Source organism: Penicillium argentinense (assembly GCF_028826775.1).
Source record: "Penicillium argentinense strain IBT 30761 chromosome Unknown utg000009l_segment0_segment0, whole genome shotgun sequence".
NCBI classification, from domain to species: domain Eukaryota; kingdom Fungi; phylum Ascomycota; class Eurotiomycetes; order Eurotiales; family Aspergillaceae; genus Penicillium; species Penicillium argentinense.
The window spans coordinates 1,543,619-1,565,501 of NW_026622668.1; the positions used below are offsets into that span (position 1 = coordinate 1,543,619).

Here is a 21,883-nt window from a genome sequence, read left to right on the forward strand (position 1 = left end):
AAGAAAATACCTATCCAATATTCTCAACGCCATACATGATGCACTTCTGCTTCTTCGCCATCTATCCATGAAAGTCTCCGAAGAGACTGATCCAAAAATGAATCATCAACAATTCTATCCAGATATGTCATTCACCAGGTCTTGAATGATAGGCCTGTTTCCGATGACAGAATTTCCATTGAACAGCTTGGCACCTTTCTTCGCAGGCTTGCGCAGCCCAGGTTGCCTAGAGCCCAAGGGGCTGAGTGGCTCGCGCGAGGGGGACTTTTTGACAGTAGGGCTATTTCCTTTCTTTGCAGATCCATCCATTGAGTATGCCTCAGGAGACTGAAAGGGTAGCTGTGTGGAGTTGAAACCAGTAGCTTGGAAAACATGGTTCTCGGTGGCACCTGGCGGTAAATTGTAGACCCAATTCTTGCTCTCGACGAGGCGAACGTATTTGCAAAGAAGCTCGTTACCATCACGAAGAGTTGATCTGCTACCGACGACAAGGAGTTTGGTGCGAGCGCGCGTGAACGCGACATTTACACGGCGCCAGTCACGAAGAAGCTCGCCAACATGATTATCTGAGTTACTCCGAACGCAACTAAGAATGACAACTTCTTTATCGCGGCCCTGGAACTTATCCGCGGTATGCATTTCCAGGTCCGGGGCATAGCGGCGAAGCGTCTGCCGAAGGATGGAGAGTTGACTGCGGTAGAACGTAATGACACCAATGTTTTGAGGTTGGACTCCGCTGGCGATGAAGGATTCGACAAGTTGGGAACAGAGGATGGCTTCGGCATGGTTCACAATGCGCTGACCCTGCGCACTTTCGAGAGCCATGGCACCAAGAGGATCCGTATTGACCAGGAGGGTTTTGGACGATGGCTCTAATAAATCAAGAAGCCAGCATCGGCCATGTGAAGGGCCGAAGCACATACGTTGATGGGACTGCGCTGAGCATTCATTATCGGTGTGAAATTGCTTGAGGGCATGGATGTTTGGAATGTCAAGTGAGCGGGCTGCAACTTGAGGTGTGCCACATTTCAAGCGGCCGGAGTAGATGAGCGTGTTCGAAAGCAGCATGATATCCTCGCACATGCGGTACTGATGCTCTAGACTGATAACCGAGTCGGGCTGCGCATCGGATAACAATTTGAAGAGACTGACGTCCAAGCCTCCTTCCTGTGCCGCCTTGTTCTGTACCAATGGCGGAAGCTGGTAGTGGTCACCAACCAAGATGAAAGTCCTTGCCATACGGATTGGACCTAGACAGACAGGAAGCGTAATCTGTGATGCCTCATCGACAATGCAGTAATCGAAGATGCGCTGGTTGAAGATGTTGTGATTCACACCAAGACAAGTCGTAGCCACGACTTGCGGATTTTCGTACGAGTCCTTCAGCTCTTCAATGGTCGGTTTTGGAATAGCCGCGAGATCTGCAAAATCTTGTATCTCAGGGTGAATTTTCGTCGGAGCACCGATGCGAAGGATACGGATGTCGTCATCACGAATCTTCAGCAGAATGTTATCGACTGCTGTGTGTGTGTAAGAAGTGAGTAGAACACTTTTCCCTTGCGCGACGAGTGCTCGAATGATATGAGCAATGGTGGTTGTCTTGCCAGTTCCGGGCATACCGAGAACCAACGCATAGTCTTGAGCACTCATGACTTTGTCAATCGCTTGCTCTTGGTCAACATTGAGGTTGTCGGAACTGGCAATGGTATATGCAGCGGGTTGTGGCTTGAAAACCGGAGCTTGACCTTCCACAATGAGCCGCCTGAGATGTCTTGCTTGATAGAGGTCTTTGTCCATCATGCAAATGAGATTGTTCCGAACCGTTGCCATGCCATTGCTGAACTCGTCTTTGTCGATTCGATAGACAATTTGTTCGTCCGGGTCTTCCAAAGCTGCCGGTTCAGCATTTTCAATTTCCATGATGCCCTTGAAAGATTGGTTTGTCTTGGCATCGAAACCGGCCGTTTTTGATCTCGCGTTATGTAGCCTCCGATCCACAGCAGCTGTAATATATGACGCGCTCACGTGAACCACGTAGCCATTGGCAAGAGCAAAATGTCCCTTCTCATCGGACACAACAACTGGCTCACCAACGGATATTTGCGATTCGGCGAACGAGAAACCGGGAGACTTTTGGCGCTTGACAAAGGTATAACGGTAACGGTTGATCTTCGTCCCATTCTTATCCTCTGACGCAGAACGCGGATTGATCACGACGTCACCAAAGCACCGACCAAGGGATTCACGTTCCTTGCTGAGCAGAGTCCACAGCTCCCGTCGAAACCTCACCAAATTCCCTTCTTCTTTGGTAAGGAGTTCATCCCATTTACGAAAAAAGTCACGATCACCTTGGCTCAAGTGTTGCGTTGCAGTCTCGAAGTTTTCACCAAGGCCGCTTGTCTCACCAGTGCCATCTTCTGAGAGTTTGTGATATACGAGACAAGGGGTTTTCGCATAACACCTATTGCACATGCGCGACCGCTTGAGCATCGGAGGGAGATGCGTCTTCTCGCGTATGTAAACAGCAAGCTGGTTTCTTACTTGCAGCATTTGAATAAGCTCATGCCGAATGCCTCGGATGCTGAGTGTCTTCGAGGTTTCAAGGTAGTAAAGGAGGCCAAAAGTGACCTCAATATCTGTGAAAACGTTAGCAAGTCCGATAGTCCCAACATGAGAAATAGGTCTGTTACCGTATCGATCAGAAAGGAGGAGTGTATATAGAGCTGTTTGGGCTCTATGACCTTGGTTGGTATCGCGTTTCCCAGTCTTCAGCTCCAAGGGAACGACAAGATTTTTTACACCAGTATCATCGCGACAAGCAACCTGGACTGTGGCATCGATGTTGCCTTTGAGCCCGTACATGGGTGACCAGATGTGCTCCTCAACCTCGAGTAATTTGTTGATGCTGAGGTTGAGCTTTGAGCTGTTGCGATCTTCAACCATTGAATTAGCCTGTAAGCAAAGTCAGCATGAAACCCGATCGTTTATATGACGAAGTTCAAATTACCTGTGGCTTTGCATGGAGAAAAACCTCTGCCCAAGCCAGAATAGTTGGGATTTTGCCCATGATTTCGCCGACTGCTTCTTGAACGCTCATGTTGATCGCGTACAATTCTTCGATATGTCCGACCAGAACTCTCTCGACTAAAGACCTCAAAGAATCCAGACCCCATTGGTTAGCCTTCAAGGCCTCTTGAAAGACCTCGTGGAAAAATACACCGAATGCTTGCGGCTTTTCGAGTTGGGCAAAGGCTTTGATCCGATCTTGTAAAACAGCTCGACGTTGACAATCGACTGAGTCTGCCACGACCGTGGCTGATATCAAATGATCAGGATGAAGAATGATCATATGATTGGAGTTGTCTACGACGCATAGACCAGAAGAATCGAAATTTCCGACCAAATGAAGATATGAGTCCTTGCTGCAGGGAGTGTCATACCACGAATCCCGTAGGATTATGACTCTTCGGGCTTTTGTCTTTTCGTCCTCGACCGATAGTACCTACTCGCTCATTAGCACCCGAGCAAACATTTGAGAACGGAGTCGAAATACAAACCTGTTCGGGTTGAGTACGTCCTTTAAGAGACACGTACGTGCTCTCTGCAATTTCCACGATCAGGTAACGTTTAATGGCGGTTCGATCTTTCAGGTTCTATTGTTTGAATATTTCAGCACACGACTAGAAAGGTTTCACTAAGAGTGACAAACGTAATCACCATTTTGACTCGCCTGCTTCATAGTCTGCTCGATGGCGTCCAGATCGAAGTCATCATCGAACTCGTCCTCAGACGATGCTGTCACATCCGCTGGGGCTTGAATATTAGGCTTGCCTTGCATGCTCACGGCCGCGACAGCAGATGCAGTGGTCGCCAGGCCCACGGCCTGCGGCTTGAACGAATTGGCCTGTTCCGTGTTCCCGTGGCATTCTGCAAGTATATCTTCAAAATTGTCGAGATCGCCATACTCGTCATCGAAGTCATCCGAATCATCGGGTTTGGGTTCGTTATTCATGATTTCATTAACAATTGACGGTTTGTCATCCGTGGTGGATATTGGCTTCGGATGGCTTGAATGAAGCTTTCCTGCCGCGTAACTCGACCAGGCAGAGGAGCCCAAGAAGTCAGAGTCGTTGCGGTCCTTTTCTGGTTCGACAAATGGATCCGCTGAAGCATCTGCTAGATCCATAAGGTCTTGATCAAGGTCGTCGTCCCCAAAGTCAGATGAGAGGTCGTGAAACTTATTTGTCTTGGCAATTACGCTATTTTCTTCGGATGGCACAGGGAGAGCCTGTTCAGTCCCAGCATTTCCAAGTCCTTTCCGGTCTGTTATTGGAGACGACGAACGGCATCTTTGGGCATCGACCCTTTGCCGCAACGGAGAAGAACCAAGTGGGCCCATCTCGGTTGGCTGGGGCGGCTGGAGGCTTTTCTCAATGGTCTCCAGCAAGAAGTTGATCCTTGAGGATTGTTTTTTCCCCGAGTCCAAAACATTGCTGCTGGTGCGAGAGAAGATACCCCGACCTGAGCCTTGATCTTGGCGATTGAATCGTCTTCTTTTCGCTCTGGTTGTTGGCCACTCAGCAGCACAGCTAATCGAGCGTCTTAAGCCCGAGGAATCGCGACTTGTCCTTCCCGAAACCGGCGTTTGAGGAGAAGAGGAGAGAAGGTTTGCTAGACGGTTTGGAGGGAGATCCTCGGTCCCGTTAACCACATGTTTATCCATGTAGTTATTCCACAGCTCTGCAGCAAGATCATGTTGAGGGGTTTTAAAAAGAGCTTGTATGGATTGAAGATCGAGTGGTTCCTTGGTCTTTTCCGAGTATGTGCGTGAGGGAGAGCCGGCAGGGGATGAGCTGTGACGACGTTTCCTTCGACGGCCGCCCGGTGTTTGGGACGAAGTGTCTGGGTTTGAGCTTGCAGGAATATGTTGCCAGACAACATGGTCCACAGGCGTCACCTCTGGACCCGGCGCCGGGTCGAAAGAATCTTCAGCATTGCTAATGAGGTCTGCGAGAGGTATCCGATTTCCTGGAGTCTGAGGGCATTCTTTGACGGGCTTAAGGTCATTCACTGAGGACTCTGCCGGCGAAGGGTCGTTCTTGTCTGGAGATGTATGCATCGGTTCCACCACACCGTTCAGCCATGAGCTCTGGTTCTCTTTATTTCCATGTGCGGGTTGTGTCCCGTCTTTCGAGGGCACCTTCTCTGGGGCCGTCTTCGCGTCTTGGTAGCGGAAGGCATCCAGTTTTGTGCGTGAGCCGGACGAGATGGGGTGTGCGTTGTTGTTCGTCGCCATAGCCGTGTTCTGGCCCAGGATATCCCAGAAATTTGTCTCAAATCGGGTAACGATACATTCTCGAGCCCGTTGGCCTGGGGCGAGTAATATTAGCAACGGAACGCGAAATCTGCGCTCAGCAATTGGAGAGGACGTACAAGGTAGAGAGATATATGTACTCAGAAGCTCTTGCGCCCAGTATGGGTAGGCAGATGCAATGACTCGACAATGTTGACAGTGAGCTCCAATGGGATTAATTTGGGGGTGGTTTGCGATAAGAAACGCGTCGCGCGTCGTGAGTCTTTGCCTCCTTCCTCAGGCAGAAACACCCGGGTCTTGTGAAGCCTTGTATTTCAGGCAGTAAAGGCGGACAGGGAAAATCGCCCAAACAGGACTAGCGCCGTCACCGGTCAGCTCCCCAGCGGCCTTTTGCGGCTTCAACATCAATCCGCCCCTCCACTCGTCATCGCAGTGCCATACCAATTGCAATTGTTGTTGCCACATCGGCAAGGCGACTGACTGCTGGCCTTTGTTTCCCATTCCTCGAACTCTCCACTCCGTCCCTTCCGACCTCTTCTACCGCTCGACTCTCCAAGATGTCCGCTCGTCCCGTGTCGCAACTCCTCCGTTCGCGCTGCTTGCTGCGCCGGCCGCAAAACATCCAGGGGTTCTCAACCCGAAGCAGCCTCCGTGCCGCTGACCACGGTGACCACTACGATCCCCCGACCGGCTGGCTGTTCGGCGTTAAGCCCGGCCAGAAGTACGTGAAGGAAGGCTGGGAGGGCATCTGGTACTACGGATTTATTGGTAGCTTCCTGGTTGCCGGTGTTGCATATGTTTTCAAGCCCGATACCTCGTACGTGTTAAGTTTTTAATCAACCCCAAGACCCGTCCAGCCCTCAAACCAAACTCCTGGGCGGATTTATCTACGTGTGACTGAGACATCAAAACTGACTCTCGTTTCAGCATACAAACCTGGGCCCTTGAGGAAGCCCGCCGGCGACTGGAGGCTGAGGGTATCTTGGAGGACCCTGAGAAGGCCAAGAACTAAGCGGATTGGTTCATGGGCCTATTCTGTACACTGTACATAGAGAGATCGGAAAAGGACAATTTCGGTTCACGCCTGTACCACCCGTGGTGGCAGATATGATGTTCCGTTCCTTTTCTTAGATGGGGTTTTCGCATGTGTTTCTATTTCCATTACCTGCTGTACTACTTTATATTCCGTTGGGTCTGCTTTCCATCGCATCAATACAGATGGATCAAAACAATGATATTCATCCTTCTCCTTTTCTGAGTCTTGAAGTTGACTGCTAAAGATCCCGTTGGAGCATACCCCGCCAACCGATTAGATGTTCTGGATTGAAAGCACTGTTGACTGATGCTGCTGATCTGCCTCGGTTTCTTTTCAACCTTACACTTCCGGGTACAGGTCAGTCCGCCGCAACAGGGGCATCTCTCGCCTTATCTTCGACACGAGGTCGAGATCAATCTCCGCGGTCGCTATTTCTGGCTCTTGATGTTCATCGCCCAGCTGCGCTACCACTTCGCCCCACGGATTGATGATCATGGAATGGCCATAACTTCGCCTCTTCTCGTTATGAGGACCCGCTTGTGCGGCCGCAATCACATATGACTGTGTCTCAATAGCTCGTGCACGAAGCAGCGATTCCCAATGAGCCCTGCCAGTTGGGACTGTAAAGGCCGATGGGTAGGTGATGATTTCGGCATTTTGGCGCCTCAGTGCAAGACTAATCTCTGGGAATCGCAGCTTGAAATATGCAATACGAGTTAGATGCGCACCATACAGACCAAAGATGTATGCCATGCGGTCGTACTTACATCAAAGCAAATCGCTAGCCCGATGCGCCCAACAGGGGTCTCGAAAGGCGGGAGGATTTTCTGTCCAGGCTGGACATTCCTGTGTTTTGGCTCAGCAACCATGGGGGTTAAGGGTCTAGGGCGACCTTATTAAGAAGCTTACGTGCTCTCTTTCAAAACAGGTCCACCCTTGATGTCGACGTCGAATAGATGGACCTTCTGGTAATTCTGGGTGATGGCACCCTTATCGTCAATCCAAATCAATGAATTCTTTAGCTTGTGTTCTGAAGCCATCTCATGGATTCCAACATTGATATGCATGCTCTCGAGCTTGGCGATCTTTTGCAATTCGGAAACAAAGTTTCCACTGTCCGGCGACTGTGCCAGAGAGAAAGATTCATCGGCGGAAGAAGCAATATAATCCGCGGCCTCTGGAAGAAACAGCACCTAGTAACGCATTAGCTTACGAACATCTACTTAATATATAGAAGTCAATTTGAGAATGTATCACCTTGGCACCTGCTGCTGCCGCTTTTCGAACTAATGTTTGGCATTGTACTAGATTGGAGGTTATGCTTGCTGTTGCGCATAACTGCCCAACGGCCTATAGGACATCGGGAAGAGTCGATTAATAAATAGTCAGTATGGATAGTGTAGTCGTCGAGCACGTACGGCGTGAACCATGGTTTATACAGCCACCGGGAGCCCAAAATCAAATATATCAAAATAAGTGTCTGGCCGCAGAAGGGAGGGGTTTCGGAAGGTGCGTTGCTCAGTTGCTCCTACGATGAGACGGATAGGCGCTTAGTCAGCTATCGCGATGCCGCTCAGTGCGATAACCTCAAAAGTCGCACGCCAAGGTTCATCTCTCAGTTCTTGCTCACGACGTGTCTTGCAACCGACCATCTGCTACTCACAGACAGATATATCCCGTCGCGATGAAGAGTCTGAGGAGGGACCTTCCTTCCAACCCCCAGGCCTCCAATGTCGCCAGCAAGGTCTTCGTGAGGTCCACGAAAAGTGGAAAAGTGCAAAAGATTGTTCGCGAGCTCTATCTTAGGCAAGACATTCCTTGCTCCTCGAAGCTTTGCTCCATATGCCCCTCGATCGCCCCTGCAGATGCCAATGGAAACAGTAAGAGCCCCATCAATCTGCTCATCGCGACCGATTGCTAACAAAGACAGTTGCACCGTTCATCCTCTCCGATCGTCCCGCCGGCACCAAAGCCTTTCCCCACGGACACTACCTCGTTCCTGATACAAATGCGCTATTGAATGGAATGGATCTTTTTGAGCACACTGGTGCGTTTTACGATGTGATTATTCTGCAGACCGTTCTTGAGGAGCTTCGCAATCTGTCGCTGCCGCTCTACAACCGTCTCCTCGCTCTCATCAAAACCGACGAGAAACGCTTCTACCTTTTCTTTAACGAATTTCGACTTGAAACCCATGTGCGCAGAGGACCGCAAGAGTCAATTAATGATCGCAACGACCGAGCAGTGCGCGCGGTCGCGACCTGGTACGAAGAGCACCTCCGAGCATCGGCTAAGAAGGGGAAGAAGGAAAAGTCTATTCCTGCACTTGTTGTCATCACCGACGACAAAGACAATATCAAAAAGGCCAAAGCGGAAAATGTTACCGCTCTTTCGCTCTCGGACTATGTCTCTGGCCTAGAGGACTCGGAGAGACTGCTCGATATGATCAGTGAGGCTCGGGAAGCCCGGGAGTCCAGAGGCACTGCCGGTCAACTTTTCTACCCGGAATACCTCTCCATGTCGAAGATCATGACAGGATTGCGTGCAGGAACTCTACACCAAGGTGTGTTCAACGTATCACCTTACAACTATCTCGAAGGGTCTGTCAAGGTTCCTTCCTTTAACAAGCCTCTCCTTATTCTCGGTCGCGACAACAGCAACCGTGCAATTTCAGGTGACGTTGTTGTAATTGAGGTCCTGCCGCAGGATCAGTGGAAGTCCCCTTCCTCCAAGATTGTTGACGAGGAAGCCGTGACTCGAAACGACAACCCTGATTCTGAAGAAACCGAGAACGTTGTTTCGGAAAATGAGCGCAAAGCTCTTCAAGAAGAAGTCAAAAAGGCTCACGGAAAGAATTCGGAAGGAAAGCCTCAGCCAACTGCCAAGGTTGTCGGTATAATCAAGCGTGGCTGGCGCCAGTATGTGGGTCATGTCGACTCCAACTCAACCGGCTCTCAGGCTGCCTCTGGTCGCCGTCAACAGACCGTCTTCGTACTAGCTATGGACAGAAAAGTTCCAAAGATTCGACTTCGTACACGGCAAGCTGGTGACCTTCTCGGTAAGCGCATCCTCGTTACGATCGATAGTTGGGATCGGGATTCCCGATACCCAACTGGCCACTTTATCCGATCATTGGGAGAGCTAGAGACCAAGGCTGCTGAGACCGAGGCACTTCTTCTGGAGTATGATGTGCAATACAAGCCATTCCCCAAATCTGTTTTGGACTGTCTTCCATCAGAGGGACATGACTGGAAAGTTCCCGCCAGCAAGGAAGACAAGGGTTGGAAAGGCCGACGAGATCTTCGTGACCTCCTCATCTGCAGCATTGATCCTCCAGGCTGTCAAGATATTGACGATGCTCTCCATGCCCGCCCTCTGTCAAACGGAAATTTCGAAGTCGGTGTCCATATTGCGGATGTGTCACACTTTGTCAAGCCCAACAACCCCATGGATTTTGAGGCCAGTGTTCGTGGGACCACTGTGTATTTGGTGGACAAGCGTATCGACATGTTACCTTCACTTCTTGGAACAGATTTGTGTTCTCTGAAGCCTTACGTCGAGCGCTACGCTTTCTCCGTCATTTGGGAGGTCACGCCCAACGCAGAAATCGTGTCTTCAGATTTCACCAAATCAGTCATTCGCTCGCGTGAAGCATTTAGTTATGAGAGGGCTCAGAAGCGCATTGATGACCCATCTCAAACGGATGAGCTGACAGAAAGCATGCGTAACCTCCTGCGTTTCTCAAAGATCCTTCGCCAGAAGCGTTATGATGCCGGTGCATTAAATCTTGCCTCGCCGGAAGTCCGAATCGAAGCCGATAGTGATGAAGTCGGTGATCCATTGACCGATGTCAAGACAAAGGCTATGCTTGAGACCAACAGCCTGGTCGAGGAGTTTATGCTTCTCGCCAACATTACTGTTGGTTCTAAGATTTTCGAATCCTTCTCGCAAACAGCCCTTCTCCGACGACACGCCACTCCCCCGCCACAGAACTTCGAAGACCTCATTAATCAACTCTCGAAGAAGCGAGGCATGGAGCTAGATGTTTCCAGCTCTGGTGCCCTTGCTAGCTCCCTAGATCGTTGTGTCGACTCTCAGAATCCGTTCTTCAATACTCTGGTCCGTATCCTGGCAACTCGGTGCATGACATCTGCCGAATATTTTTGTGCCGGTGCACATGCCGAGCCCGAATTCCGCCACTACGGTCTTGCTTCGCCTATTTACACTCACTTTACCTCTCCTATCCGACGATATGCCGATCTGATCGTCCACCGACAACTTGCTTCTGCCATCGGATACGAGGGTGAGGATGGCCACGCGGTTATCGAGGGTGTCAGTACCCGTAGCAAGCTAGAGGATATATGCCAGAACATCAACTACCGACACCGCAACGCCCAGTTCGCCGGTCGTGCTAGCATAGAGTATTACGTTGGTCAGGCGCTCAAGGCCCGTGGTGAACAGATGGCCGAGGGCGGCACTGATAGCGGCATCGATGAAGAGGGCTACGTGATGCGTGTCTTTGAAAACGGTGTGGTGGTATTCGTTCCCCGTTTTGGTATCGAGGGCACCGTTCGACTGGAGGACTTTGTACTCCCCGGCGAGTCCAACGCTTGGACTGTCTCGGAGCGAAAGGAACTCGCGGCTCATCGGACCACAGATTTCGATATCGAAGAATACAAACTCCGTGTGGAGGAGAAGGGCCACTCTGAGAAGGAGCGCGGTGTCACCGTGGAACTTTTCCAGAAGGTTAAGGTGAACGTCAGCTCGGTTAAGGAAGAAGGCCGTGGCGCCGGCAAGAGGCGGGTGCGAATTCTGATCACCGGCTAATGGAATGGAGTTTATGCAGTTCATAGATACAAAAATGGGCGTTTGGGGAATTCACAAATGATTGTTGAAAATTTTTACAACGGTCTTTTTTTCTTGTTCCGTCTTCCCAGGATGTGTATGCGCGTAGTTTTTATATCTAAGAATTTTTTTTCCATACAAATCAGGCAATTGTCTCAGACACGTTTTAATGCCACCATTCTCCGTGCTAGATTGAATGGTGTCCATATCTGTGTATCAGCGACGCCAATTGAAGGTATTCTGGTCGCAGAACGATCCTGCTTCTCTCCCACCGTCGCGGTCGTAAGCGGCGTTTCTCGGGCCACAGATTCTCTGCGCTGTTCAGCAATTTCTAGCTCTCCAACTTTCCAACCACGTACGAGCCACAGGCACAGAGATGCACCGATGTACACAAAGCCTGTAAACAATTGGACTCGGAGATAAGAAGTGTTCCCGTCCGGTTTGGCGGTGCGGAGTTGCAGGGCAATGGCCTCAGAGACGGTGCACGGCGCGACCAGTGTGAGCCAGGTAATGCTGAGGCCTGAAGGTAGATCTCGTAGACCAATGATTTCGGCGAGGACGGGCGACACCGTCGCCCAGTATGTTCCCGCGACAGTTCCTACTAGGACAGCGAAGAAACAGACAACACCCATGCTGTCAGCGAAGATCCAAATTACCAAACAGAATAAGCCACACAGGAAAGTCAATAAGGTCGCTATATTGATGCGGCCAAGTCGGTCACTGAACATTCCCACAAAAGGACGACCAAGGCCCTGACCCAGATTCAACAAGGCCGCGACAATACTGCCTTGATGTGACGAGAGTCCAACCGAGAGGGCAAAGTTGGCAAGACTGAAGAGCAGCGCCACATATCCCAGCATGCTGAAGATACCCCAGCCCAAGAAGAGCAAGAATTCTGGCTGGCGAAGCAGCGGGAGATGAAATGCCGTAAATCGGCTACCGACAAGCTTGTTGCGGTCTCGAAGCAGATTACCACAAACTAAATTGACGGCGCACGAGATGATACCGAGAATACGGAAGGCCCATCCTAAGCCGAGACGAGGAATCATTGCACCTACCGCGAGAGACCAGATCAGGCCCCCGAGTCCGGACCCGGCGGCGGTGATACCTTGAGCGACGCTGCGGCGCTTATGGAACCACTGCGGAGCGATACCAACGCTGCCCACGAAGAGAAAGCCCATACCCCAGCCGAAGCAAACGCCTTGACTGAGGAAGATGTGCCATTTTTGAGTTGCGAATGAGGACCCGATGAGAGACAGCGTTTCGAAGAAGACACCTAGGTTCAGCACGAAGCGGGTTCCAAGGACCTGGATGAGACGGGTGGCTAATGGGGCCACAAGGAGTGCACAGGAGATGCTGAGTCCTCCAGTAAAGGCATAGGAGAGAGCTGACGTGTTGGGGAAAACATCGTGAGAGAGATAGTAGCTAAGGAAAACTCCATAGCTCTGGAGGATCTCGGATTGTCAGTGGAAGATGCATTGTACAGGTCTTTTGCCAAGAATGGCTGGTGAATAATGCACTCACGCTATTTATTCCCCACGTATGGGCATTGATCCAAAAGACGCAGGCAACACAGATCCAGCCATATCCTCCATCAGGAGGAATGTCCCGCTTGTATTTCTCGTCGACGTCGACTGGCGGCTCTGATGGTCCCTGCGGGTTCTCACGCTCTCGCCGAGAGCTAGTGTGCATAGAGTCCCTATCATCCTGGTGTGATCGAATCACTTCTATCGGCTCATTGTCGTTCATTTCCGTCGGTAATGGAAGCCGAGATATTCAACTGATGTCGGTTTCCCGAGGTTGGCAGTGGCGATGCCGGATATATGCGCAGCCAGACTTTTGGAGTATTCAAACTTTACCGTTTTCGGCGCAACATGGAATATCTCGATTGTAGTATAGTACTCTGTGCGGGAGGTGTGATATCGGACAAGAAGTAGGTGGAAAACTCGAATAGCTACGGACACTAGGAGTCATCTCTTTGACTAGCGCATGGCTATTCCCTACTTGGAATACGTCGGACATGGGGCCGACAATTTTCTTTACGAGTGTTGGCATCACGGGGAAGATGTCCGGGGTTTGAAAACGCCGCTGTTCGGCTACGGTCGACCAATCGCGGAGTATAGATTGATTACTGTGCCCTGGGAGCCCGAGGGAGCCCTGGTCGGAAATCCCAGCGCGTCGAGGGGGCCTCTGCATCCCCAATTCGGGGGTGTGGGGTTTAGTGCCGAATCCCGAAGAACCGTCGACCCGGTGCGGAGACATCGATGGGGCGGTGAGACCTTATGAATGTCATCGAGGGGCAGTGGATACAAGATGAAGTGTTGACAAAAGCTGGACATGTCCTCGCATGCTGCGATCAAATATATTTACACCAGTATACCCTATACATTGCAGTAGTCAAGATACCATACATACCTACTTAAACTAAAGGTAGGCTATTTTTTCGGAGATATGCAAGTCACATGCTAGCAGGTGACCGTGGAGAAGCCCTGAGCCCTGTCCCGATCGGGTCAGGTTGCCCTGGCGGTGTTTGTTTGGGTCCCACTGCGATCGCAACCGGTCCACCTCTGGGCAGCGATGTTAGCTCTTTAGTCTTTAGGCTCCATACCTTGGCTGATCCTGACGTCGCACCTCCCTGGATTGCTGCTGCTGCGTGACTTTCAGTGGGATCCGACCTGGAATACTTTCCCCAAAACCATGATGTACAAGCATACCAAGCCTGCCGGCCAGCGCAAGGTCTCGCCGCCGGGTCCCTCCTACATGTCCAACGATCAAGTTGGTGAGTGACCCATTTGAAGCTGGCGATTCAAATCGCGACTGGTTAGCTGGTCTTTTGCATCGACGACCAGAGTCGAAAAGCAGCTGCACTTTAACCCATAACAGAACTAATGCTAGACTCGACAGCAAACTATCTCAAAGATCTACGAACAAACCGACCAGCACGTCCCACAGGATCTCGTCCCCTCCCTGGTAAAGCAGCAACATCAACTTCGGATCTCCAAGATGGCCTGCCTCCACGCGCAGCGTCTGCCTTTTCCATGTATCGTCAGAATACTCCGCCGGAAGAAGAACCTCGTGCTGGAAGCGCCTTATCTCATCGTCGCACATCCTCCCAAACCGGCGAGAGCGGCCCAGTTGGACGTCCTCTGGCCCAGGAGCCACGATCGGTGTCAGTGAGAAAGAATGTCTTCCCATCCCAAGTATTCTCGCGTCCAGTTGCCGCATCTCCCGTACCCTCGTACCGGGAGAGTGGCCAGCGCCGCCATGAGAAAGAGGAAGCGCGCGAACTCCGTGATGCTTTGCAAGATATGGACCTGTCCGATGATGTTCGCCTTCATCAAGCCGCTCAAGATGAAGCTACGGAGCTAGTGTGGATGCACCAGAACCCTGGAATGGCCTACAAAAACCCATACGCGCCATACCAGAACCCCGATGCCAGCTCGCGGGGTACATCCATTCGAAGTCAGTCTCGAAAGAGCTCTGTCGGTTCTGCGAACCAGTTTCGCCATTCGGTTGGGTCAAATGGCTCTTCCAGTAACCCTTCCAGCCCTGAATTTGCCGACGCGACTCTCAACTCGTCCACTCGGAGATCCTCCCTTGGTGGGAACACCAAGAAGAACCGCCGCGTTAACTTTGCGCTACCCGGAGAAGAGCCTACTGCGCCCAGCGATGTCAATACCAACGCTCGTCCTCGACAGATCAGTGGCGATTCCTCCAAGGGTGTTTTTCGAAACCCTGACGACCATATCTATGAAGAGCCCATCGATTCGGCCAAGGAAGTGGTCGAGCCTCGTCCAGAATTCTCTCAATCTGACTCTTCGGCTTTGCGTAATAAACCGCGCAACGCTCTACCACGCGTCATCAAACCGCTTCCCTGGCTACGAGACCGAAAGACTGGAGACTCGTCCGTGCGCGACCGAATCTCTCAGTTCGATATCCACAAGAATCCTCCAACCCAGTCTCGTAACCCTAGCTACATGAAGAATGATCCTCTTCCCCCGACACCTCCAAGCTCCCGTGAGGAGACGGAAGAGGTACCCATGAAAGATGGCAAGGAGATTCGTAGTGATGACATCCGTGCAGCAACAAGCAAGAAGCTCAAGGATCGCAGTGAGAAATTGCCCATGCCATCCGCCGTCAGTGACCGCATGGGACGACCCATTGTGAGCTTTGATCCGAAATGGCAGTCGAGTGATCAGCCAAAGCCTGAACGATGGAGCCCCAGTTCTCGCGGCTCGGCATCGCCGGCTCCTGCATCAGCACCACCACCAGTGCCCACAATCGAGGTGGCTCCCAGCATCGAGGTCACTCCAACCGTCGAGGTGACCCCCAGCATTGAAGTGTCACAGCCGCCCCCGGTGCCCGTGATCAATGTTCCTGACATTCAAGAGCCCACGATCTCAGAGATCGACGAGAGCTCTCGGCCCAAGGGCAAACCGACTTCGACGGGGCCGAGACATCAACCAGCGTTCGGTCAAAGCAAACAGGCTTCCCCGGCCAGGCAAAACTCGGATCCCCAGGGTCGCAGGTATACCCCGTATTCTCGCTCTGGTGTTCCAACCGCTCGTTGCGAGTCATGCTCTTACTCTATCTCTGGCAAGATCGTCACTGCCGGAGGGTCACGATTCCACCCCGAATGCTTCATCTGTTTCCACTGTCATACACCCCTTGAGTGTGTGGCGTTCTATGAGGAGCCCGCAGCAAGCAGGGCTGAAAGGCTTGAAAGCAACCCGGAGGGGGAGTCCCCCGTGCCTCGGTTCTACTGCCACTTGGATTTCCATGAGCTTTTCAGCCCGCGCTGCAAGAGCTGCAAGACGCCTATTGAGGGAGAAGTGGTCGTTGCCTGTGGTGCCGAATGGCATGTCGGCCACTTCTTCTGTGCTGAGTGTGGTGATGTACGTTTCAACCCCCCTTCCCTTTCTATGTACGGCCATTGTACTAACGATTCACCAGCCCTTTGATTCGAAGACCCCCTTCGTGGAGAAGGACGGTTTTGCCTGGTGTCTCAAATGCCATTCCCGTCGCACGGCCCCTCGTTGCCTGGGATGTAAGCAGCATGTTCTGGACGATGTTGTGATTACTGCCATCGGTGGACAGTGGCACGAACGGTGCTTTGTCTGTCATGAGTGTGGTGATGGGTTCGGGCCTGAGGGCCGCTTCTTCGTCCGCGAGGGAGAGCCTAAGCGTACGGCCAAGGGCCGCATCATTGGCGGGCCTGTGCAACTCGCTATCTGTGAAAGATGTGAGGGTATTCGCCTCAAAGCACCTGGGATGTGTTGAGATGTTGATGCATCTATTGTCCTCGACTCAACGGTTTTTTGATGATTTACTGCTTGATGACCTGTTGATGTTTTGTTTTTCGGTCATGAGTTTATGATGGCGCTTTGATTCATTTCTAAATTGTGTTACATTCAGGGTTTTTGTTTTCATTTCGGAGATTTCTTGTTTTCTTTCTTGAGTTTAGCATGCGCAGATCGTGTTTAGCGTTCGTGGTATTGAAAATGCATACAATAGAGTTCGGATTAACGCCTGTACACCGGTCTTGTTCTTCGCAAAGAATAATATAGTAGGAACGATGCTTTTCTTCTTTCCCCCAGAAGTTCATGCAATCCATTCGGGGTCGGCCTTGCGTCGGAACACCGCAACGTACTTATTGCCGTTGTTGCGGGAGACCTTTTTCGACTCCTCGGTCTCGAAGCTCATAACCCGCACACAAGGATCAGCTGCCAATTCCTCCTCAGAGACCCGCTCCCAGAGGTCCTTGATACCGCCCTGCGCTCTCTCCTCTTCAGATTGGTACTCGAAGTGCCGGAGGACCCAGTGGTGATACTCTTCCACATCGGTAATGGTGTACATAAGACCACCAGGTCGCAGGACGTAGGCGTATTCGGCATTCAGCGATTCGGAGACAATGCGCGCCTTGTGCTTACGCGCCTTGAAGTGGGGGTCTGGGAAGCAGACAAAGATCTTGGAAAGCTGGTGCTGGGCGAAAAAGTTCGGCAAGAATTTCATCGTGTTGGCTCGGATTCCGCTGATGTTCTCGTAGTTTCCTGGCACGATGGTTGTTGTACTCCCAACCTCGTCCTCATCAACAGAAGCTTCGGCGTTATTCGAATTTTCGGCGGAGGCTTGCGCGGCCGTGCCATTCTTAAGTTTTTGCTGTTGGATGCGAAGAGCGTGGACGCGCGAACGGACGTAGTCGAGAACAGAGATTCGAATCTCCATTCCTAAAGAGGCGTCAGAGGTTGTCCTCGCAAAACAGGTATGTATCTTGAGGAGCCTATGTTTATGAGCTTACCGATCATCAAGGTGTCTGGCAAGAGAGGTGCCAGTCCAACCAGCAATCCACCAAATCCACATCCAATGTCCACGACCTCAACGTCCTTCAGCAGCTTGCGTGCACCCCCAAGTGTGGTTTTCGAAGTATCGGGGTCAATGAAGGCGGGGAAATGTGACGACCAATCCATATGCGCCGGGCTCAGAGGGCTATTCACGGATCTGTTAGTTCAGTGTCTTCGTCATGTCTACCAGCGCCCGTAACAAGCTCTGCGCAAGTCTAATGAAGCCCAAATATAGAAGATATTTGAAAGGAGGGCTAGAGAAGTTCAACATACTAGTCCAGCTTGTGATCGGAGAAGGGGTTCGCATGCGCGCGCTGCCGGAAGAATTTCTTCTGCGGCATCTTGACGTCGGCGATCTCGGCATCGGGATTCTGGTGTGCCTCAAATTGGTTCTGAAGGTTGCGGCGGTACTCCTCACGCTTTGCGCGCTTGGGTGGCGGCGGCGTGGTCATGTTAGCTGGGGGAGTGGGCGTGGATGTGCGTAGAGGTGAAGTCGGAAAGTTGGAGCTTGGATGGAAAGGAATATTAATTTGCGGCGGGTCTCTCCCCACCCACTTCTCCGCGCGGATCGCGGGACCAACTCACAGCTTCCGCAGGACTGCTCGCACCTTGCTTTCCTTTTTGAACTTCGCCGGGCTATTTCCCTTCGATAAATAAGGGATTATACGGCCGACAAAGCTCGCCATCATGACTTCCGCCGCGCCCTTCGTATTTCCTCCGACCTACAACTTCCCGCCCTTCTTCACCCCGCAACCGAACAGCAGCACTCGCCTCTCCCAGCTACAAAAGTGGTCTTCTCTGATCCAAGCTTGGTGCCGACACCACCGTCAATTCCGTCTCTATCTCATTGATGCCATCGAAAGCCCGCTCTTCCATAATGCGAGCCTGCGCAAGCGACTCGACCTTGCCGAAGCCCGCGCCGTGCTAGATTGGATGGCTAAGAGCGAGGAGGAGGGAGGTGGTGGGCGACGGGCCGAGTGGCTGGATGCTAGTGCAACAGGAGGGAATGCAGCACCCAAGTCTGTCGCTTATATCTGGTGGAGGAGGCCGGAGGAGTGGGCAGATGTCCTGGTGGACTGGGTTGAGAGTACCGGGCAGCGCGGGGCTGTACTGACGGTTTATGAGTTGGTGCAGGGAGAAGCGACTGTTTCACAAGGTGAGCGACTGCCTCTGCTCTATTTAGACGGGAAATTGGACACTAATTACCCTTAGAATTCCATGGAATGGATACGGATGTAATGATGAAGACGCTGAATGTCCTCGTTAAGCGGGGCAAGACTCAGATCTTTGGCAGTGAGGGCGAAGAGGGAGTCAAGTTTTTCTAGAGGCAAGATTTTGATCAAATACTTGTTTTGATGATAGATCGTGGCTGTTCGTGACAGATAAAAAGCAAACGCTCAAAGCCGCGGCCACACCAACCCCAGCTGCTAATCCCGATATCCTAACATGTACATACTACGCTGCACGTCCCTGACCTCATTCGTCAACAGCTTCAACCATTTCCTCGGTGACCTCATAGTCCCCCGCGGCCCGGAGCTCTTGTGACATGGCTATATCTAACAGCCAGTCCACGCGGACAATTCGAGGTGTCTTCTTAATGTCTTCCGCCACCTGCCGGAAGCGAGGCCATAACCGAGCGTGTCTGGGCTCGACACTGCTCAAGAGAAAGACTTCGTTGCGACCCGGTTCATCGCCATCCATATCACTATCCTCGTCGTCGCTTTCCTCGCGACGAGAATTCTTTGCGAGTGCCAGGCGACCGCGGAAAAGCAAGCACTCGCCGCCGTTTGTCTCGACGATCGATTTGAAAGCGTCAAACCCGCCACGGATGTCCTCAACACAATAAACTCGGAATCCATTGAGGAGCTTGTTCCTGTTAGCCTTGGCCTTTCCCACGGCCGTTTCCAGAGAGAACTGGAACTTTGTCTCGGCCGCTTTGTCCACCAAGGGGAAATCTGATGGATTCAGAAGCTTATCCTGCTTTAGACAGCTGGTAATAAACTCCGTACTGACAATCTGTGGGGCGTAAGCGAGCGCATTTACGAACTTTGTAGTTCGTAGAATCGCAGGCGCTGCAAGGTGTGTGCACCTGCGAGCGTCTTGGACGACCATGATGCCCAGTTCTCGGAGGTGACGCTATGAAACGTGTGAGCATGTTGGTGTGTCTCTGTGTCTGTGGGATGTATCTTTTCATACCTTATCTGCATCCTCCGTTTTTTCGTGTCCAACCCACTTTTGATAGCCGGTAATTAGTAGATGCATAGAAATTGGCGGCCGAGTCCTTTTCTGCCGCTTTGCATCCGTCATCTGCTCGTCGTCACTCTCGTCCTGTGGCTCTGCAGAACGACGTTTCTTCTGGTTTTTGGTCATGTCGACCCGGTCTTCATCGGACTTGCGTCGGCCACCGTAGATGACCCCCCCGACGCGCTTTCTCTCCTTTTCGTAAAGAGCAAGATCTGGAGCTAGATCATGAAGGCGAGCTGTAGCTGCATCTTTGGATTTTCGACTGCTGGTAGAAGAAGGCGTCTCGTTTTCCTTGTTTTCAGGTATGAGACGCGATCGCACAGGTGTTTGGAGTTTTTTGTTTTCCGATGGTCTGCGAGGTTTCTTCCCAGTCGGCTGCGGAGTATCATGTGTTGCCTCCGAGTCTTTTGCCTCTTCCTGGTCTGATTTACCGGCCAAAGGTCGTGCAATCGCATTCTGATCCTTTGTCTGCATGGCTTGCGGCAGGAAGACGGGTTCTGCCTCTGCGTCCGTAGATGGAAAAAAGTTTTCCTCTAGAACGTCATGATCCAGCATCTTTTGACCAACAACGTCGCTCAGGTTTGTTCGCGAAGGAAAGTGAGTATATCGGGGATCAGAAACTGGTTGTTCCTTCCATTTGGCATAGCTGTCTTCCAGCCATAGGTGGTTGACAACCTCCAGTCCCCATTCTTTGGCCGCGTTGCATTTCTCACTGGTACCATGAGCAGTGATCAAGTGCGTATTTTCCTGCCTCAATGTCTTCGTGCATTCTGCTCCAGAGGCCGCAATCAAGTTCTCAAGGTATATTCTCGCCTCACCAACGTAGTTCGATAGACTGATTTTCAGTCCTGCGAATCCAGGTATTGGCGTACGGGAGACCGGGTAGTGCAAGGGTCTGCTGAGAGGGCGGGTGTACGTGTTGAACGTCATTAGGTAGTATAGCCAGGCAAGGTTACCGACAACCTTGTCGAGCCGCGAAGCTGTCCGGTACACAAATCCATCGCGAAAACGGCACACGACCCAATCTGCCTCATCGACATTTCGCGTCATACTGCAACCACCTCTGGTGAGCACTGCCTCGATGGACTGTTGGAGGTGCGATCCGATGCCTAGGTCTTTGGATAGCATCACACTCTTGCCTTCAAACACGCTCGGTTGGTTTAACTTTCCAGGAGTAGGCATAGCAGAAGGTGCAGGGGTCGAGGCGCCAGCCACATCTTTGTTCTCGCTCCACCGAATTGGGTCATCGGGACCTGCGCGGAGTATCTCGGGATCGGGGAGCATGTAGGGTCGTTCGTCGATACGATGGCCAAGTTTCAGACAATCATCGAACCTGCATGGAGTCAGTAACTTTCAGACGTGAGGGTGACCGGCCGAACCAACCAGTGGGGTAGAACGATCTTAACGCGCATTCCCTTGATCTTCACCATGCGCGCCTTGTCTGAATTTTCCGTCAAGTCCACCAGATGGGTGACCATGCCGGTAACTCGAGGGCTGTAGAGGCCACCCTTGGCTAACACGCCGCCAATGATGGCGTCTTTGTCCCCCTCGGGGATGTCGCCACAGGTGACCACGACGTCGTTCAGAAATAATCTCGGGTCCGGACTATGCTGGCGCGGATTCGCCAGCTTGTGCTTGGAGAGGGAGGCATGGACCCAGGAGGGCTTGACAACCGGGATCAAAGCGTTGGAAAAGTAGTCGTATGAGGGGAATTGAATCGTGCTCGAAACGATATGGGTACATTCAATGACATCAAATTTCTCTGGGCCGCTCTGATGGATCGATGGATCGCCACCATGTTCTTCGATAATAGCTGCGAGCTGAGGAAATTGGGTAATTAGCCTCGCGTCTTCGTGCGCCGATTGGCGGAGTCATATACCTGTTCAGCCGTCTCCAGAGGAAGCTCCTGAGAGCATACAACGAAGACGCGGCACTGTTCGAAGAGCTTGGGAGCTTCATCCGCCATGGCGATCAACTGGCGTGTTCGCGGTTGGTTGTGGGGAGGAGGGTCGAGAACGCGTTGGCGCGTGTTCAATCATCGCCGGCCGACGCCAGGTCACGTGCTGGCGCGGGGGCAAAGAAACTCGGGTGCGACAAGTTGAA

The 21,883-nt window shown here is 51.8% G+C and overlaps 9 protein-coding genes across 9 annotated transcripts; 4 read left to right on the forward strand and 5 right to left on the reverse strand.

Moving 5' to 3' along the window:
- Positions 1-114: 114 nt before the first annotated feature.
- On the reverse strand, positions 115-5,779 carry N7532_008187 (bifunctional ATP-dependent DNA helicase/ssDNA endodeoxyribonuclease DNA2; the record flags this gene model as incomplete). Its single annotated transcript, XM_056620679.1, has 8 exons — positions 115-872; positions 924-2,636; positions 2,691-2,952; positions 3,008-3,502; positions 3,558-3,653; positions 3,710-5,370; positions 5,434-5,496; positions 5,605-5,779. 8 exons carry the CDS (start codon positions 5,777-5,779, stop codon positions 115-117), a joined length of 5,223 nt encoding a protein of 1,740 aa, XP_056471485.1.
- A 92-nt stretch (positions 5,780-5,871) lies between these two features.
- Positions 5,872-6,326, forward strand: N7532_008188 (uncharacterized protein; the record flags this gene model as incomplete). The annotated part of the gene is made up of 2 exons (XM_056620680.1): positions 5,872-6,131; positions 6,242-6,326. The coding sequence occupies 2 exons, from the start codon at positions 5,872-5,874 to the stop codon at positions 6,324-6,326; spliced, it is 345 nt and encodes a 114-aa protein (XP_056471486.1).
- Positions 6,327-6,689: 363 nt separating this feature from the next.
- Positions 6,690-7,780, reverse strand: N7532_008189 (carbon-nitrogen hydrolase family protein; the record flags this gene model as incomplete). The annotated part of the gene is made up of 5 exons (XM_056620681.1): positions 6,690-7,046; positions 7,118-7,196; positions 7,260-7,543; positions 7,608-7,700; positions 7,769-7,780. 5 exons carry the CDS (start codon positions 7,778-7,780, stop codon positions 6,690-6,692), a joined length of 825 nt encoding a protein of 274 aa, XP_056471487.1.
- A 254-nt stretch (positions 7,781-8,034) lies between these two features.
- On the forward strand, positions 8,035-11,177 carry N7532_008190 (exosome catalytic subunit DIS3; the record flags this gene model as incomplete). Its single annotated transcript, XM_056620682.1, has 2 exons — positions 8,035-8,230; positions 8,281-11,177. 2 exons carry the CDS (start codon positions 8,035-8,037, stop codon positions 11,175-11,177), a joined length of 3,093 nt encoding a protein of 1,030 aa, XP_056471488.1.
- A 173-nt stretch (positions 11,178-11,350) lies between these two features.
- N7532_008191 (MCT family MFS transporter) lies at positions 11,351-12,944 on the reverse strand (the record flags this gene model as incomplete). Its single annotated transcript, XM_056620683.1, has 2 exons — positions 11,351-12,640; positions 12,720-12,944. 2 exons carry the CDS (start codon positions 12,942-12,944, stop codon positions 11,351-11,353), a joined length of 1,515 nt encoding a protein of 504 aa, XP_056471489.1.
- Positions 12,945-13,892: 948 nt separating this feature from the next.
- On the forward strand, positions 13,893-16,475 carry N7532_008192 (LIM domain protein; the record flags this gene model as incomplete). Its single annotated transcript, XM_056620684.1, has 3 exons — positions 13,893-13,974; positions 14,091-16,090; positions 16,149-16,475. 3 exons carry the CDS (start codon positions 13,893-13,895, stop codon positions 16,473-16,475), a joined length of 2,409 nt encoding a protein of 802 aa, XP_056471490.1.
- A 321-nt stretch (positions 16,476-16,796) lies between these two features.
- trm8 (tRNA (guanine46-N7)-methyltransferase) lies at positions 16,797-17,988 on the reverse strand (the record flags this gene model as incomplete). The annotated part of the gene is made up of 3 exons (XM_056620685.1): positions 16,797-17,422; positions 17,494-17,681; positions 17,810-17,988. 3 exons carry the CDS (start codon positions 17,986-17,988, stop codon positions 16,797-16,799), a joined length of 993 nt encoding a protein of 330 aa, XP_056471491.1.
- Positions 17,989-18,214: 226 nt separating this feature from the next.
- On the forward strand, positions 18,215-18,861 carry N7532_008194 (ESCRT-II subunit protein VPS25; the record flags this gene model as incomplete). The annotated part of the gene is made up of 2 exons (XM_056620686.1): positions 18,215-18,692; positions 18,749-18,861. Coding segments are annotated over 2 exons (591 nt in total), but the record flags the coding sequence as incomplete, so codon positions are not given.
- Positions 18,862-19,012: 151 nt separating this feature from the next.
- Positions 19,013-21,746, reverse strand: N7532_008195 (uncharacterized protein; the record flags this gene model as incomplete). The annotated part of the gene is made up of 4 exons (XM_056620687.1): positions 19,013-19,672; positions 19,733-21,113; positions 21,164-21,600; positions 21,660-21,746. The coding sequence occupies 4 exons, from the start codon at positions 21,744-21,746 to the stop codon at positions 19,013-19,015; spliced, it is 2,565 nt and encodes an 854-aa protein (XP_056471493.1).
- Positions 21,747-21,883: the final 137 nt, after the last annotated feature.